This window comes from Thunnus thynnus, chromosome 4 (assembly GCF_963924715.1).
Source record: "Thunnus thynnus chromosome 4, fThuThy2.1, whole genome shotgun sequence".
In the NCBI taxonomy this organism is placed as follows: Eukaryota; Metazoa; Chordata; class Actinopteri; order Scombriformes; family Scombridae; genus Thunnus; species Thunnus thynnus.
The window spans coordinates 13,755,742-13,773,021 of NC_089520.1; the positions used below are offsets into that span (position 1 = coordinate 13,755,742).

A 17,280-nucleotide genomic window follows, 5' to 3' on the forward strand; every position below is an offset into this window, starting at 1 on the left:
ACAGGGCTCAAGACCATTTCAGCTGACACTCAGAACCACTGATTAATATTTTTCCATCTTAATTGTGATAGATATTCGTCTGTGTACAGAGGAATATCAGAGGAATAGTACAGACATGTATCAGCATTGATTGTAAACTTAATCTTTGATAGTTTTTTTTGTAATTGGCAGCTTTTCCACTGATCACTTTTAAAGCGTTAAATAGCCTTGCCCCGTTAGATCAGTGGATGGGGCTCTGTTGGTTATTCCTTGGTCTCGGCTGGTGACCAAAGATGACCAGGTGTTTGCTGTTAGAGCCCCCAGACCGTGGAACACTCTGCCTATTGCTACATCTTTAGCGTCTTTTAAATCTCTTAATTAAATTCATATCTTAAAACATTCTTTTTTTAAGGAACGTGTTCATGAATATTTAAAATGTTGCTGGGTTTTATCATCCCACTCTTGCCATTGTATATTTTTATTTAACATTTTCCCCTGGCATTTTTTGATCCCTGTGTTTGTTCTTATTAGATTCTTCCTTCTTTTCATGTGAAACACTTGTAACCTTGTTAAGAAAAGTGCTATATAAATAAAGTTTATTCTTAGCTGTGTTGAGGTTTACTGTGGTTTTGGTTTCTTATACTGGTAGATGAATTGGCATTATATTGCAATCATTTCATATGTCTGGCAAAATCTACTCTAACCTAGGTAATGGGTGCTTTATGTACACAGTATGTGGCCAAATCAGCAAACCTAGTTTTCCACACTGCTGTTTATGATAGCCTTCAAGGACATTTCATTCTTATCACTGAGTCTCATCCATGTAAAATGCAATATATATTCCTGTTGGACAAAAACATTTAGACCTCTTTTGGTAGCAAAATACCAAACTATTACACAGAAAGTCCATAGTAGGAAAGTTGCAACCACCCAAGGTCATTGTAAATGCATAGTCTACCACCTCTACCTACGGAGCCAAAATACTTGGCTCTCCTTTCAAACTCAGTACAGCAGTCTCCCTTCGTTATGAAGAATTGATTGAGAGGTCATATTTTTAAATGTTTCTGGCAAGGTAACACAAGGCAACCTACAGAGCCCCCAAAGTCCCAAAATACATTATTTAATGTTGTGCTTCCAGGAGATGAAGAACTTGTATAAGACCCATATCAAGATAATAACTTGACAAGATAAAAATCATCTTTCAGGAGTTTGGCAGCTTCGTATCAACCTAATTTGTACAACACATTTTTTTTTTATACAAGATAATTTAAAGAGCTTTACATAAAGTAGAGAGACAGCAACTGTCAGAAAAGTAAAAAAAAAAAGTTGAAACTCGCAAAAACTTTACATGGTTGCCAAATTCCAGTACATTTATAACACATACAGATTCAAAACAGTGATTTGAGTTCATGATTTTGATTGATATTCCAAATTATTAAAATGGTATTATTATTACATATATTGACCATAACATCACCAACATCGCTGAAGGTTCCTCTTTCGCACATCTCCAGTTTCTATCAACACATCGTGAATCAGAGACTCAGTAAGTACAGGACATCGCCTCACTTCTAATACTCAGCCATGCAGCAAACAACTATCTGATGCCATGGAGCGATCAAGTAGCTAGTAAATCCCTCTTTCTAAAACTTGAGCTGTGTGGTGATTGACATGCATATAGTGTGTCAGCTCAGACCGAGGGTTTTTTTTTATTAAAAGCATCAGTCTGTGGCCTCCACAGGAAAATACATGACTTAAATCCCAAGGAATCACCCAGAGGAAGCAACCTGTAGAAGATGTATTTAAAATTAATTATTATGTAATCCTCCTTTTAGATAATTTCTCACGAGCCCGAAGGCCAGAGTCCAACTGCCAGCTGACATTAATGACGATATATATCTCATGAAGAGTGGAAGCCCAGAGCAAAAGGCAGATCCATCAGCTTACTAACTGATCTTCATTTAACAAGAGAGAGAAAGGGAGGAGGAGGAAGAGATAGGAAACTGCAGAAGTTAGTACAGGAGGTCTGTCCTTACATGCTCTTTTAACCGCAGTTTGGGTGACTGAAGTCGCCTTAAATGCTCAAATTTGAGGATTGCAGTGGTTGAGTCTGTAATAACTAGCTACTGGACAGTTATTTGAACAGACTGATATCTTACCATTGGAATTAGGGCTACAACTAATGATTATTTTCATTATTGATTACTTGGTTCAATTTATAACAAGTTAGAAAATAGTGAAAATGTCACCAAATACTGCTATTTCTCTGGGCTTAAATATTTTCAGTTTACAGTGATATAAAGCAGGAAATCATAAGAGGCTGGAACCAGATAATGTTTGGCACTTTTTGCTTGATTAATGAATCAAATCAAAATTGTTGTAAATTAATTTTCTGTTGACTGACTAATCTGTTAATTTATTGATCAGTAAACGAACACTCTTCATTCTAAACACTCCTATGGGTAGTATAATATGCTTATATTGAACAAAGCTGTTTGTTTACTGTTTATTTCTGGCATTATCTCCTTCAGTGTGACCTGAGAAGTCTACCTACTAGTGTGGAGTCACAGTGAATATAAAGGCATTTGCACTCAGCGTTGTATTTGACAGCCTTTGGGGAACTGACAGAATTTGTCCTTGTTACTATTATAGAGATCTTAGCATAGGCACTTGCACCTTATATAGACTGTGTAATTAGTAAGGAACTTAAATCCCAGCTACTTTGTAAAGCTGATCAGGCGCCGAAAGTTCAGTGTTATAGTTGCACCGTGCAAGTGTGAACGTATGTAACTATGTGAAACTATTTGAAACAGCAGGTTCCTGAAAATAAAATGTTAAGTCGAAAACAGCAACATTATTTTCCATCTTTTCATTCAGGCGGAAAGGAGAACAAGATGCCAATCCTCATCTCCAAGATTTTTAAGGGCCTGGCAGCTGATCAGACTGAGGCACTTTATGTCGGTGACGCCATATTGTCTGTCAATGGTTATGACTTACGGGAGGCCACACATGACGAGGCAGTGCAAGCCTTGAAGAAGACAGGGAAGGAAGTCATCCTTGAAGGTAAGATATTTTTCTTTCAGAAAAAAAAACAAACAAATCCAAAATCGACTCTGTTGACACCTTCTTCTTTGTCCAGTGAAGTCTTTGTTTTGTTGTCTCCTTTCTATTTTGTCTCTGCTTTGCTTTAAATATGTTCTGCTGATTGCCAGGAAACTACGGATTAACTCAAAGACACAATAGACACAATGTGCTGCAATTACTGTATCTCTGTTGCACTATGAAGAAGCACTTCATACATATTTCTTTAACATTATAACCCTGGCAGTAAGAGAGAGCAAAGATTTTATCTCTCATAAAAAAGTTACAGTTCTTCTACCTACCCTGTCTACACTCCACAGCTCCAAATAGATACATGGATGGAAACGATGGGAACTTTTGATACCTTGATATGTTTTTGGTACGTTTCTCCAGCACTTTGGTTGTTTTTTTCCTTGCGGGCCATACATGATGAGCTGAGCGAGATGATATGTTAAATCATACTTTGATCAAAGTTCCTTGGAAAAATCCAAATGAGTTTTCACTGAAACAGCATGAGGAAACCAAAGGCTCAAAATTCAAGAATATTGTTGTGGCTCACACCTCTGATACATCTCAGCTAATGAGCAGTCTTCCCCAAGCATCAAACACTTTTGACACCGATAGAAAGTACTCATACCTCATGTCAGAACTGAGAACTGTGGAGAAGTTATAGGACGGGACCTGCTGTGCACGGGAAGGTTTGCTGTGGAGTCAGCAGGTGTTTTTCTGTCCTCTTTTCTCTTACTCATTCACTTGCGCTGCCTGAGCTTATTAACTGTATGTCTCTGTCACCTTCTCTCTCTCTCATTCATACAGTTTAGTCATTTCCCCTCACGTGTTTGTGAATCTGAGATGAGATCTTGAGTTGTTAGGACAGCAAATCTTTCCTCTTGCCAACTGATTACATCACAAGAATTCAGATGTATTCTGTCCCACCTAAATGACATCATGTCACCGGGTTGAATTGTAAATCCAGTCTCTATAAATGGTTTATGTTTAAAGACAAAGATCGAGTGAGGTTTTACACTTTACTATTCAAAAAGAAAAGATTTTTTCATCAAGAGCCTTTCTTATCATGCTTCTGTTATTCTTTCTATTGATCTTTATGTTCTGTGTGTCAAAGACTGTGTTTTGAGAGACAGCTTACCCACAGTGTCTAAACAGATGCTAACAGTCATGTTCAGTGATGTGAGTCATACAGACACTTCAGACCATAGGCACTCCCAATGTATACTTGTAGTTGAAAACCTAATATGTCTAATAAATCTCTGAAAGAGGGAGAAGTAAATGCTACCAGTTACTATATGTATTTTATTGTATTCAAAGCTAATAATTTGTCTTTAAACTGCTTCGGTACACTGTATGAAATTACAAACATGATATAAATGTTTGTTTTTTTTAGCAACACTAAAACTAGAGTTACCAGTTTTCTATGTGACAGCATTTCTGTTTCTGTCTGGGTTAACTGGCACAGCAGGCTAGCGTCAGTAACTTCAGTCAGCGGAGCAGATACAGCTAGTGCTACAGCCAGGGGAAATCATTGCAAATCCCCCTGCCTTACTTGTCCACAGTCAGGCAGAAAAGTGTTGATATCAGGCGGCTCAACCAGCGCTGCTCTGTGATCCGTCATGTCAGAAATCATTTCATGCCCCCCTCCACCCCCCTCCCCTCACCCCCCTCCCGAGGACCGATAGAGGAGTGAAGAGACGAAAGAGGCTTGGAGGCTCACTGAGGGGAGAGCATTGAGTGCGCGCGTGTGCATACATGTGTGTATGTGTGTGTGTATTTTTTGATGTCCTGCAGTTGCATTGCTTGTGTTTGTGTGTATATGTCTGTCTGAACCGGAGATTGCAGGACTGCGGGACTTATATCTGTTGTGAGGAGCTTTAGAGTATTTTTAGGGAATACAGGAAATAAAGAATGAAAGTTTCTGGGCAACACTCGAGGGTGATGAGCTTTTCTAGCTACGTTTTCAAGATTCTGATTTAATTTCAAGACTATTTGTGCATCATTAGCCGTCCATAAAAATACATGTGAATACATATGACATGAAGTTCAAGTACAATGTTTATTTTGGTTTTGGCATTTTATCAAGAAATTCAGAAACACAGTCAGAAGCAAACTCATTCTTGGCACTACTACGGTGTGAAAGGTCAGGGTAACAGTCTTTCTACATGCGCACAGCAACAAATAGCCGCCACTGCTGTGCTCAAGGCAGTTTTCATTGCTCTATGAAAATTATAACACATGCGGCCTTGACTGAGGTCAAGGAGAAACTGGTTCGATCACATTAAAATATCTGGATTATGTGAACAATAATAGTTGAATCTGTCAGTACTTTCACAGTGTCTAAGCAAGTTACGTTACGTTCTTGCCTGTGGCAAGATTTTTCCTTCTTTACTCTTTTGGAAATCAAGCGAAGAAATATTTTTAAGAGCCGACATTAATGCAAAGTTTGATTGTTGTAGCAGCACATGCAAGGTGAGTGTTTTCAAGGATACAACATAGTCCATTCAGTGTGTGTGTGCTGGTGAAAAGACTGTCTTCAAAATAGTCATTGATGAGATTAAACCATGAGGAAAACAAGAAAATAGCTCATTAGATTATTTTGATAAGGATAAGGGTTTCCAGATGTGTATCTGTCACACTTTATTATAGTCACCACTTTATAGATCATATCATTTTAATGTTCCACACAGTTGCTTAGCAGCCAGCAGCAGAAGAGAGGGGCAGCGCTGGGCAGCTCCCAGGTGTGAGTTTGAATGTGTGTAAAGCCTCCCTACTCCTGCAACGTTTCCCCAAACCTCTCACAATAAATAAGAATTTGCGTGTAGTCAATCTGCCAGTTTCAAAGAAAAAAAACCTAGAGGCTCAACTATATGTTCCCAATAGGATGCCCTCTGTTCCTCTCCCTCTGTGTCCCTGTCGCACCTTATATCAAAATGTGAAGGAATAATCAATGTGTGTGTGTGTGTGTGTTTGTGTGTGTGTGAGTGAGAGAGAGGAACAGTAAACACCTGAGAGGGTCAGATAAATATAACGGACTAGATGAAACCATAAAACCACAGCTGCCTTCATTTCCTCCCAGCGACATTTACAGCCTGACTGTCTGTGTGTTTGTGTGTGTGCGCGCGTGTGTGTTTGTGTATGGGTGTATGAGCACATGGGCTGCGTGTGTGTATGCTTTAATAGAGAGAGGTCCTCCTGCTGCATCCTCAAATGTGTGTGTGTGTGTGTGTGTTTATGTAAGGAGAGAAAAGAAGAGGATGAAGAAGGGAGGTGCACAGGTCAGCTCGACATGTTCCCAGGTCTACCCACACCATATTATTACACCTGAATGAGCTGTTGTAAAAGAGTCATGGGGTTTCTGTCACAATGAACTGGGAGATTTATATATCAATTTTGCAAACTGTCAAGTGTGAGAACACCCTGAAACAATTAGACATGGCTTTATGGAGCAAAAATGAACACTTGGAAGTGAAAAAGAAATAAGGATAGATGTAAAAGTGACTGGATCCATAAGAAGCAGCTCAACAGGGACTGGATTAGCCATGTACTGTAGTACTGGTCTCCGAACTGTCCCACAGTTTCTACCTCATTTTAATTTGGATTCTACTCTCACTGAAAACGCATCAGTCATTGCCACCAGCTTGCCAGCCAAGACAGGGTGCGTTCCACTTCTGTATGAAGAAACCAGGGGACTAGGAAACTGTGTGTGTGTGTGAAAGAATGGGTGGGGGGTAGGCATAGTTGAATGGTAAAGCTGCTCCCTGGGCAACCAAGGTCTGGCAGAAAAGCACAAACACACAAAGTAAGTATAAAAACACGTACTACATACATATAAGAACTCACACACACAGAGGGTGTAGGCAGGGAGGATAAATAGGCTGCAAAGAACAGGTCAGGGCACTGAGGTAAGTGTGAATGTAGAGGGCTGATATAGTGTTCCTGAATGTGTTTGTTCATAAAAGGTTTATGTCAATATGTGTATGTGTGAGTGCTACTGGACACACTTTCTCATTCAAGGTAACAGGAAGGTGTGTCCAAACTTTTGACTGGTACTGTACATTAGAAGAAGAAGAAGGCACAAGCAATTGCTCTCAGCTTAGTACATTAAAGCATTCTGGTAGATTACTGATCCTACAATCTAAATAAAATGCCTGAAATAGTAAAATAATTTAAATTGTATGTTAATTATATTGTCTGATGTTTGGTTCTCCTCCTACTTGGCACTAAAAAACGACTAAAAATTGAAGATGCCCCCAGACATGTTTTAAGACATTAAAATACTCTGCTTTGAATAATAATTTGTGTCTGATGTGGTTTTTCCATGAAAAAGTTAAATTATCTGATTAAAAATTCTTAAAATGACATCTACCCCCTCTACTTCTTTATCCAGAATCTATGAATATGAAATGTTTTTCATTTCAAAAGTTTTCTGGATACAAGATGTCTCCTACTTCACTAAAAAGTCTGTTCTCAGTGTATGTGCACTGGAAGTTTCCTCATCACACTTGTGTACGTTGTGCACTGGACCTCGAATGGCTTCCAAACTACTTTTGATGTCACAAATCATGCTCCTAGGTACATGTATTAAACTTAAAGATTTTTGGTGAGCACAGAAACGTTCCACTTTCTGCAGACGATTGTGAAAACAGCCTTCTAGTGTCAAATTCTGCACATACTGTACATTATTCTGCACAGTGAAGCTCATACATACAACTGAAGTAACAGTAAGCGAAACACATTTTTGAGTGGAGGGGGACTTTACATTACATTATGGCCAAGGTCTGGCCGGGAAGAGATGGTCTTGTTCCATGGTGGTTAGGTCCATTTTTGTACTCGGTAAGGGTATTAGCTTAATGTCAGCCTGAATTTCAGCAGAATTTACTTGGATATCCATAGGGACATAGTTGTCAGTGCGTTCTGTGTGCATGAAAGAAAGAGTTGGGGACAGAGTGAGAGAGAGCTAGTACCCTTTGCCAAGACATTTCTGGACACTGCTGGTTCTTTCTGTCCTGTCCTTTTCATTAAGTTAGTTGTGCTCAGGCTCAGTGCACACACATGGATTAAGTGGGCTTAGTTATGGAAGCTCTATGGTTGCAGTTTTTCCCTTGTCTAAAACTTCTTTTAGCAGGAACGGTATGTGTTTTAGACATGTCGTATTAGCTGTATCAAGCCGTCTGATTTCTGTTATCCCCGTTGGGCTTTTGGCCAATGTGTAAGCAGGAACTATTGACTGACTTTGTACAAAGTCCATTATGCCTGGGAAAAATATGCCATCTTTAAGGCCCAAAAACAAACAAGCAAGCAAACAAAAAAAGGAATGGAAGAAAAAAAGAAGGTGTTAATATGTTATTCTCTTAAATACGTGGACATTGACTAAATCTACTGATGGTAACAAAAGACCAATTTTTCAAATGTGTATTTAACTGTGGATGGTGAGTGGATTTATGAATTAAGTGACTGCAGATGTAAAATTATTTGGGGATATGATATACATTTTGTGGTTCATAGCAGTTAGCACCACAGTGAAGCAAAACATGCCAAATATGTTCAGACTTTGTTGCTTGTTGATTAAACCTTTGTTTTAAGGAGTGTTTGAAAGATAGTCCAGTCTTAAGTGAATTTATTAACTACACTCTATAGTTGGAGTTCCACTGTACTAATTAATTAATTTTACAGATCATCATTTTGGCACATAATGCCTTCTTCAGAGGAAAAAAACACGAGTCATCTCAGACGGCATTGGTGCCAGGTGACTCAAATTAAAGATCTCACAATGCAATCAATATGAATATAGATATTAAGTACATAGAGAGTAAAAGACAGGTTTCCAGAACCTTTTGCATCATTTGAGTGTTTGCATCCACATATTTTTTCTAATTTATTTTTGTTGATTCCTAGAATTTGGATGTATGGATGTTGGAGGATTTTGGCAATGACTGACCTCTCTGTGGACTCTATTTCTAGGTTCATGTTGATTGCTCCTTGATTTGAATCACCTGTTCTATATACTATATATTTCACTGAAGGGCATTTGCATGTTTTTTTTTTGTTTTGGTTTTTTTTATGCTAAGGAAAGCAATATATGCTGAAACACCGCTGCATAGAGCCCCTTACCTGAGAGCCAGTACCTAACTAGAATAGGTGAACATTTCCCTTCAGTTTGTTATTTTTAGCCAGCTTGGCTGCACAGTGTGACATGGTCGTGGGACCAAGACATAACCATTAGAGCCCGCCTCTGTTGAGTTAGTCATGTGTTGCCTCACTGTTTTTTAGATCATGTCTTCAATACAGGCTATATTTTGAATCTATGTTACATTGCATCTTCTAATATGAAGTCCCAGTGGACCCATTGGTTGCACTTGTATTTGATAATTGTGACTACACTCATTACTGTAGACCCAAGTGCATTAATACTGCTTTAAAACTGTCGCAATGTGAAAATTCATTATGCACAAACAGGAATGTGCCTGAGGTGAGATTAGATTTGAAGAGGTTAATTTGTGTCTGTGATGAGTGTTAGCTGAAGGATGCTTTGTCAGCGTTCTCAGCAAGCGCTAACCCCAAACCTAATCTCTCTCTCTCTCTCTCTCTCTCTCTCTCTCTGTCTCTCTTTCTCTCTCTCCCTCTCCCTCATGCACCAAATCCTTTGACTGCATTTGTAGAGCAAGTTGTTTGATGTAAGTAAGACATTTAATTGATGAACGGTGTAATAGGTGTCATTTGTTACATTACAATCCTTAACTTCAATGGCAGCAAGGTGCCCCTGTTACACAGTACGTATCACGCACTTGTAATTTTGATTATCTAGGTAGTCGCTAGTATTAGCCATTGATATGAGGATGAACAGTGCAGGCCTGGAGAAGACTTGAGAGTGCAGACTTTCAGTTTGAGTCACATTTTGCTTTGAGGGCTAAAAATTGTATTTCCTATCTATAAATCCGGTTCTTCAAGGGCATGTGTGAATATAGCTCTTTATAAGAAGATACATACCGTACCATATAGTCTGTTTAAGCAAGGCCAGCAGAGATACTCCCACCCTATCACCCTGCACTGATTCAAGTCTGGCTAAGTGACTGATTTATGGAATATAACGACTTTAGGGAGTGAAGTTTAAAGCTCCTCATACGGCATGGCGTACTGCTTGCTAAGACTGTCTTCAATATTCATTCTTTGTCTTAAGTTCACTCTGTACAAGTTCAAGGTCTGTTATTGAAGCAGTATGCCTCAGTTCTGTTGTCTGTTCAAACATTATATAATCTGCAAATAGACTGTGCTTGTGTATGCCAACACACGCACTTACACATGAATTTGCTCACACGCACACTACCTCCACCTGTCCTGCTGATCCAGAGGGTGGCCTGTGTCCCAGTTGGACCTGCCAGACAGGTATGCTGGTGAGGCAAGTGAGATTTTCTCAATTCACACAGTTTCCAAATGCAAAATCTCAGGTGGATGTCCTTTGGCCTCAGCCCAGTCAGAGATGTGCGAGTCGGTATTTCTTTGTATTGGCTAATCTATTCATCTGGTGGGTGGCAGGAGCAGCAGCATGGTCCTGCAGTTTGGAGTGTTCTTTCCAGTAGCCCTTTTGTTTGTCCACCTTGTGTCCCTGCTTTCTTCAGGAACTCATGCCTCCCTCTGAGAATTATTGTCAAAAATGTAACACCTTATGTTATTGTGGAATTGTTTTGAGTCATCCTCCCTCCTCATTGTTCAAAGAACATCTAGGTGAAAGGTACTGTTACAAGAGTCGCATAGCTCTGTTAAGGAATAGGGCAGTGTGTAATGTGTGTGCGTAGCAAGTGTGTAGTTGAGCGAGTGGCAGAAAAGTGATGGTGAATGCGAGCAGAGCAGAGGAAAAGCTTAGCAGTAAGTTGTCAATATGGCAGTAAATATCCAGTTCAGGCTACAGTTTGTCAGTTAATAAATGCTGCAGCTTCTCAAGACCAAGAGGCCCAACAGCCTGTCTATTGAAGGGGGTTAGCCCCGAAGTTAGCGACAATGCGTTAGCCTAACCTGACCAGGCTCATTTATGGTGGACTGACCTTTAAGGTGGACCAGCTATTCTCATTTTACTGTTAGTCTCAGCCTCTCTTAAACAGAGAATGGAGAAATGTCTGGCTGCTGAGTGTCTTCCAAGTTTTTGATCAACCAACACCCCCCTCCTCCCGCTGCCCCAAAGCAGTCAACCTAGAAGAAACACTGCCTCATGCACTTGCATGCACCTCAAGCAAAATCCAATCACTATTGTTTGTTTAAGGTGGAAGTCTGTAGAGGGGCAACTTCTGGGAGCTAACCAATCAGAACAGTGTGGGCTCATGGGAGGAGGGCCTTGAAGAGACAGGAGGTAAAACGGCCTGTTTCAGACAGAGGCTGAACTGAGGGGCTGTGCAAAGGGCCAATATAAGAGAAGAGTTTTTTACATTGCAAAGATATTCCCCTAGAGCCCCAGAATATAAATATAGACCTGGACATGTGTATGGTATGTCCTCTTTCAATGTGTGCAAGATTGTCCAACAGACTGTGTTATCTGTTGCAGATAAAACTACTGCTCTCATAACTTGAGGACCAATGGAAAGTGCTGGATTGGACAGGCCCTTTTTTTATTATTCGTGTTTTTAACTTGCCTCTTAATTTGACCTGCCTATCACATTTAATTGCCATCTGAAAAGTGCATTTGCATGTAGCAGTATTCCAGTGTGGATCATGTGAAATCAAACGGGTAGTTTACTGATGGGCCTGTGCACAATTAATACACAGGTGGTAAACATGATGATGTGATCAGATTCTTAACTGGTGTTTTGAATTGTCTGCTCAAAATTCATACCTCTGAGATATGTCAGTGGAGATATAAATGAATGGATCCAACCACTGTTGATACTGGTGCTGCATCTATGATTTTTTTAAAGAACTTTTCGACAGTGTAGTCTTGTGTTAGCCCTTTTTTAAGCTTAGTGACGTCATAACTGCCTACACTTATGACATGACAGCCAATGACATGAATGTACTTTATCACCTAATTAAAACTTTCTGGCTCCGCATGTGTGACAGAATAATTATTACTTTGAAAATACACCTTTCCCTTGTTGCCTGACTGAATCTCTCTGCCACATCCCTCTAGTTACTTACCACATTACCTATTGGATCTTTGTTCCTACTGCTCTCTTTGCTCTTGTCTCCTCAGCTTTGATAGTTTTCATGAAAAAAACCTTTTCAAGTAATATATTTATCAGTGAAGAGAGAAAGGCTTTTCTCTTAATTTCAGATGTACCATTATCTAGATATAAGATCGTTCTGCAGCGTGGTTCAGTGCAAAGTCCATGTAATCTGTGTTAATTGGGAACAAATTGAAATTCTATTCAGTTTGGTGATTTGGTGATTCTATTGTTTATTTCAGTTAACCTCTGCCCCCCCCCCCCCCCCCCGCCCCCCCGAAACATTTTTGTCTTTTTTAGGGTGGGGCAGGGCATCTTTAGGGATGGATAGTAGTATATCAACAGCATATGACACATAGAAGTGGTATACATCATCTGAAAGCTGGGAACTTGAAGATTAATTTGAGATGCAGCTCAGCACTGCGTGTCAAGTTTTCTAGTCATAAATCTGTAATAAAGATTGTGTTGGGGTTAGGCACCTACTCTAATTTTGAAAGTTTAGAGTGTATAAGGGCTTGGAACGTTATGATGCAAGTATATGATGGCCATTCACATGCCCAATTATGTCTCATAAGTTGTTGCACCAATTTTTGGGTTGATACCATTTGTTACACAGATTTGGTGCAAAATTTGACCATTTTTGACCACTGAAGAATGGATAAAAATGATCAAAAATCCCACCAAAATACCACAATAAGACACCAAGACCTTGAGGAACTACATAGAAAAATTCATGCTGTGATTTGGTATCAAAAACATTTTTAGATTTTTGTAAGAATTGCATTTTTCAGCATTTGGATGGTGAGCACTTCTGTTCTGGAAATTGCTCAGAAACCCCCTTATTATCAATATACCTAGGAAGGCCATACATCATCTGAATGCCCCAGGTCTGTAGTTTGTGGTTTTAAAGTTTCATTTGGCTGTGATTATCCTAAAGGTCACAATAGGTCATTTTATACAGTGAGGTCAAGTTTAAAAAATGGTCTCACTACAACGAAATGGCTACTGCGAGGATTAACATCATCTCACATGAATAAAATTAGGCTCATTGAATCCACAAGAGCCTCAGCTATCCAGTCATAACCATAAGGACCCAGTACGCACAAATATTTAAATGCACCATTTTTAGAATAGGCAAAAATAGCACGTTTATACAACATACAAAAAACTGCATAGTTTTTGCCCAAAACTACATGGGATTAGCATGAAGTGGGGATGTCTGTAAAGGAGAGACTTGTGGGTACCCATAGAATGCATTTTCTTTCAGATATCTTGAGGTGAGAGGTCAAGGGACCCCTTTGAAAATGGCCATGCCAGTTTTTCCCTCACCAAAATTTCTGGCTAGTTATCTGCTAATGTTTCACCAATGCACATTTGACACTCACACACACAAATAGACTTTAAGACAAATGCATAAAAATTCAACTTTAGCCATCAGCTTTGGAATGTAAAATGTTGAGATTACATGTCGTATCTAAAAATAACACTGCTGAACTGCTGTGAAATAATACAAGAATAACCGCCGAGAATATTTTTGAGTGGATACGCATGTCGGCCTATAGGTTATTTTACATACACACTCCTCTGCTAATGGCTCAACAGTTACATGTTCACAACATCAGATCTTATTTTTGAAAGGATAAAGTACCGGTGTAAAACCGACTCCTACATGGAGTGTTGCAGTATGGGTTGTTTGTAGCATTAATGTTGCTAGGCTAGCAAGTATCTGTACCCTATCTTACGCCCGGCGCAAAGCGGTGCCAAGCGCAACACAAATGTCTTTGCTAGTTTAAGACTGACGCAGTTGTTTTCCCGTCCAGCGCTCATGTTGTTTAAATAGCAAATGCACTTGCGCCCATCAAAGCACCCATGGACGTGTTGGTCTTAAAATGAGGTGTGGTCAGGCGCATTGTTGGCGCATTGCTATCTTGAGGCAGCAGAGAGTGATTGCGCTATTGACCATCAAAAACCTGCCCTGAAGTCAATGGCGCAGTGTTTCACTGTTATTTTAAGGGTGCATTATCAAGACAGTAATATGCGCCTACATAGGCAGCTGCACAACATACACTCTGCTTGTTACACAGGACGCACAGCAGCGCACAGACATGCAAAAGATTACAAATAAAAGGATTACAATGTGAAAGATTATTATAATAATATTTATCAGAATTAACTAATCACAGTAATGTGTATGTATGTATGTGTGTGTGTATATATATATATATACACACACACACACACACACACACACACACATATATATATATATATATATATATATGTGTGTGTGTGTGTGTATATATGTATGTATGTATATATGTATGTACATATATTCGAATTATTATATATATTTGTACATAGAGCCCGAGTATGTCATGCCATTGAGAGCTACTGGGACTAAACGCAACGAAAAACACTTTGATGAGAAGAAGGATGAGACAAAAGTCAAGCTAGCTCTGACCACCAACTGCTGGACAGCTCTTACAATCGAAAGCTACGCCACAACTTTTCTTAAGAATTAACTGGTTAGTTACCGGTTAATGGATGTCAGTCTGTTGAAAGCAAAATTAATTGAAACTGACATCCCTAGTGGTGCCCCCTTTTGTCTACACTGAGCTTCTTCCCTAGTTGACAACCCTTCACCGTCAAATTCCTACATATATATATATATATATATATATATATATGTGTGTGTGTGTGTGTGTGTATATGTATATAAAAATAATATCTTCCAAATGTGAACCAAGTTGTATTTGAAAATACTTTGTTTGTTCTAGTGCACTTAAGTAGCACATATGGGTCTTCCCAGGACACAAGATGGTGTGTGCTGTTATTGACAATATACTTGGCACTTTCTGAGAAATAAACTTCTTCCATCTGGTGTTCCAATTCTTTAAACACTCACAAATGTAGCCATTGTTCAGGAAAGTCAAACTGTTTTGTTTGTTTTTTTTCTTTCTGGAAAACCACAGCAGTGACACATACAGTAAATAGAATAGAAATGTTGTAGATTCGTGCCAGGATAGTTTTGTTGTCCCCTAGCTTCTGTGCCCTATGGCAATAACATGATTTGTGAGTGTTTATTTAAATCAAAAATTGTCATTGGACGTAATCAGAGAGTAATTACTATCCATACCAGTCCAATCTGTTTCTGTGCAGAGTCTGTGTGTGTGTTCATGTGTGTGTGTGTGTCCCTGCAGTGAAACCTCTAACCCTCTGGACACAAAGCTCAGTTCCTTTTCCTTCAGAGCTGCTGGCCCGTGAGGACATTGTGCTTATACTCAGCGAGGGAATGGATTAACTCGCAAAATAACATAGCTTTATTAAATCACAACTCTCCCTCAGACCCTTTCTCCCTCTTTAGCGTCAAGTTTGCTTAACAGGCCCCCCTCTGAACCCCACTGGCCTGATCTGGGGCCCCTGACAAATTAGTGGCCTGGTCTTTGTGCCACTCTCTCACTTCATTACAGTCTTGGACTCCACTGCTCTCACAGCATTGTACTTGTGTACATGGGGGGTGGGGGGTGGTGTGGGGGGGGTCACAGGCATGGGAGGGTGTGTATACATACTATTATTCAGAATAAATAAATTAATACATATATACATAAACACACAAATTATATAATGAATGACATATTCAGCTTTTCTAAAAACTGCTGATATACCTCCCAATCTAAAATATATTATTTTGCACTGAATTTTCAAAATAGCTTTACACAACTTCATACGCTAGCACATGATAACCCACTGGAGTGTCTATATCATATTCATTATTCTACGGTACAATGTGTTTAGTGACCCTTTTCAATATCATCCATTTACTTTCAAAGCCCATTGCTATTTCAAATTGAGAAGAAGCTGTTTACATCACTTCCAATTTCTTCATTACAAATGAAAAGTTGCTGCAAATGAGTTCATGAGTCATACAGCAAGTGACGGCTTTGAATCACACTGAGAAAATATATATGAACCTATAAATGGAAAAATTGTGTTTCTCTGCATTTCAGACAGGAAATAGATCACTAGAAGCAAAATGGAAAAAGTTGGAAGGTAAAGTGGAAACGTCTGCGGCTGAACCTCCCTTTCACTCTGTTCTTGTCCTCTGCCAGATCCTGTTCAAGTTTCCTTCACTTTCACTTTGTTGAATTAGGATAATTAACTCTCCTGACACACTATGCAAAGTAATCAAATCTTTGCTTTGGCAGTACGTGAATTAGTTTAGAAGTCTGATTCAGTGTGCTCTGCCCTCTTTCTCTCTCTCTCTTCCACACCTTACACCCCCTGAGGTTGGCATTTATCCATGATTTTAATGAGATGGGCTATAAGAACGATGAACTTACCTAAATCATTCAGAACAAGGGAAATCTTCTCTGGCTGACTGACGCTGCCAGAAAGAAACACACATTAAGTAGTGAAACACTGGAGACACTCAGACCCAACATTATTAATTGTAAATGAGTTCAGACAGATCACTGAGAGGAGACATGAATGTGCACTTTTTTATTCTCATATGTACACACAAGGAGGCACAAACATCACTTGTGAGTTTGGTAAGTCAGAGCAAAAACATATCATGCAAATTCTCTGCTCTAGCGCCCAACTGATACTGAATATTTCAGGATGACACGGATATTTGAGAGCAAAAATGATAATTACATATCCAACATATGAGCTAAACAAACATTTTGCCTGACTATTTCTTGCCAAGGCAACTAGCAGTGACTTCAGGAAGTCCAAGCCAAGAAATAATCTGGCACATAACCCCTCATAAACTGGCAAATTGTTGTTTCTACACCATAGTTTTCAAATGGATTAAAGAAAAGAGACATGAATTGATTACCTTTAGAGGTGCCTTTAGTCAAACCCAGGTTACCCAGTTTCCCCCGTTTCCTCTTTAAACTAAACAAAGTTAACTGGATCCTGGAGGCAGATTTCAGGCATTCAGACATTCAACCTTAGTTCTGCTTCCAACAGGTCAAAGAATCGATCAAGTTTAAATTTGGCAATCAAATTTGTTCTGGGTAGGGCCTTCTGCAGTAAATTGTTTACAGTAAACTTA

General features: G+C 39.3%; 1 protein-coding gene across 1 annotated transcript in view; it reads left to right on the forward strand.

Moving 5' to 3' along the window:
* snta1 (syntrophin, alpha 1) overlaps positions 1-17,280 on the forward strand; it is a 36,398-nt gene that overhangs the window by 4,706 nt on the left and 14,412 nt on the right. The window contains exon 2 of the mRNA XM_067586805.1: positions 2,857-3,042. Within this exon, the coding sequence (XP_067442906.1) occupies positions 2,857-3,042 (186 nt within the window). The remainder of the gene's footprint in view (positions 1-2,856; positions 3,043-17,280) is intronic.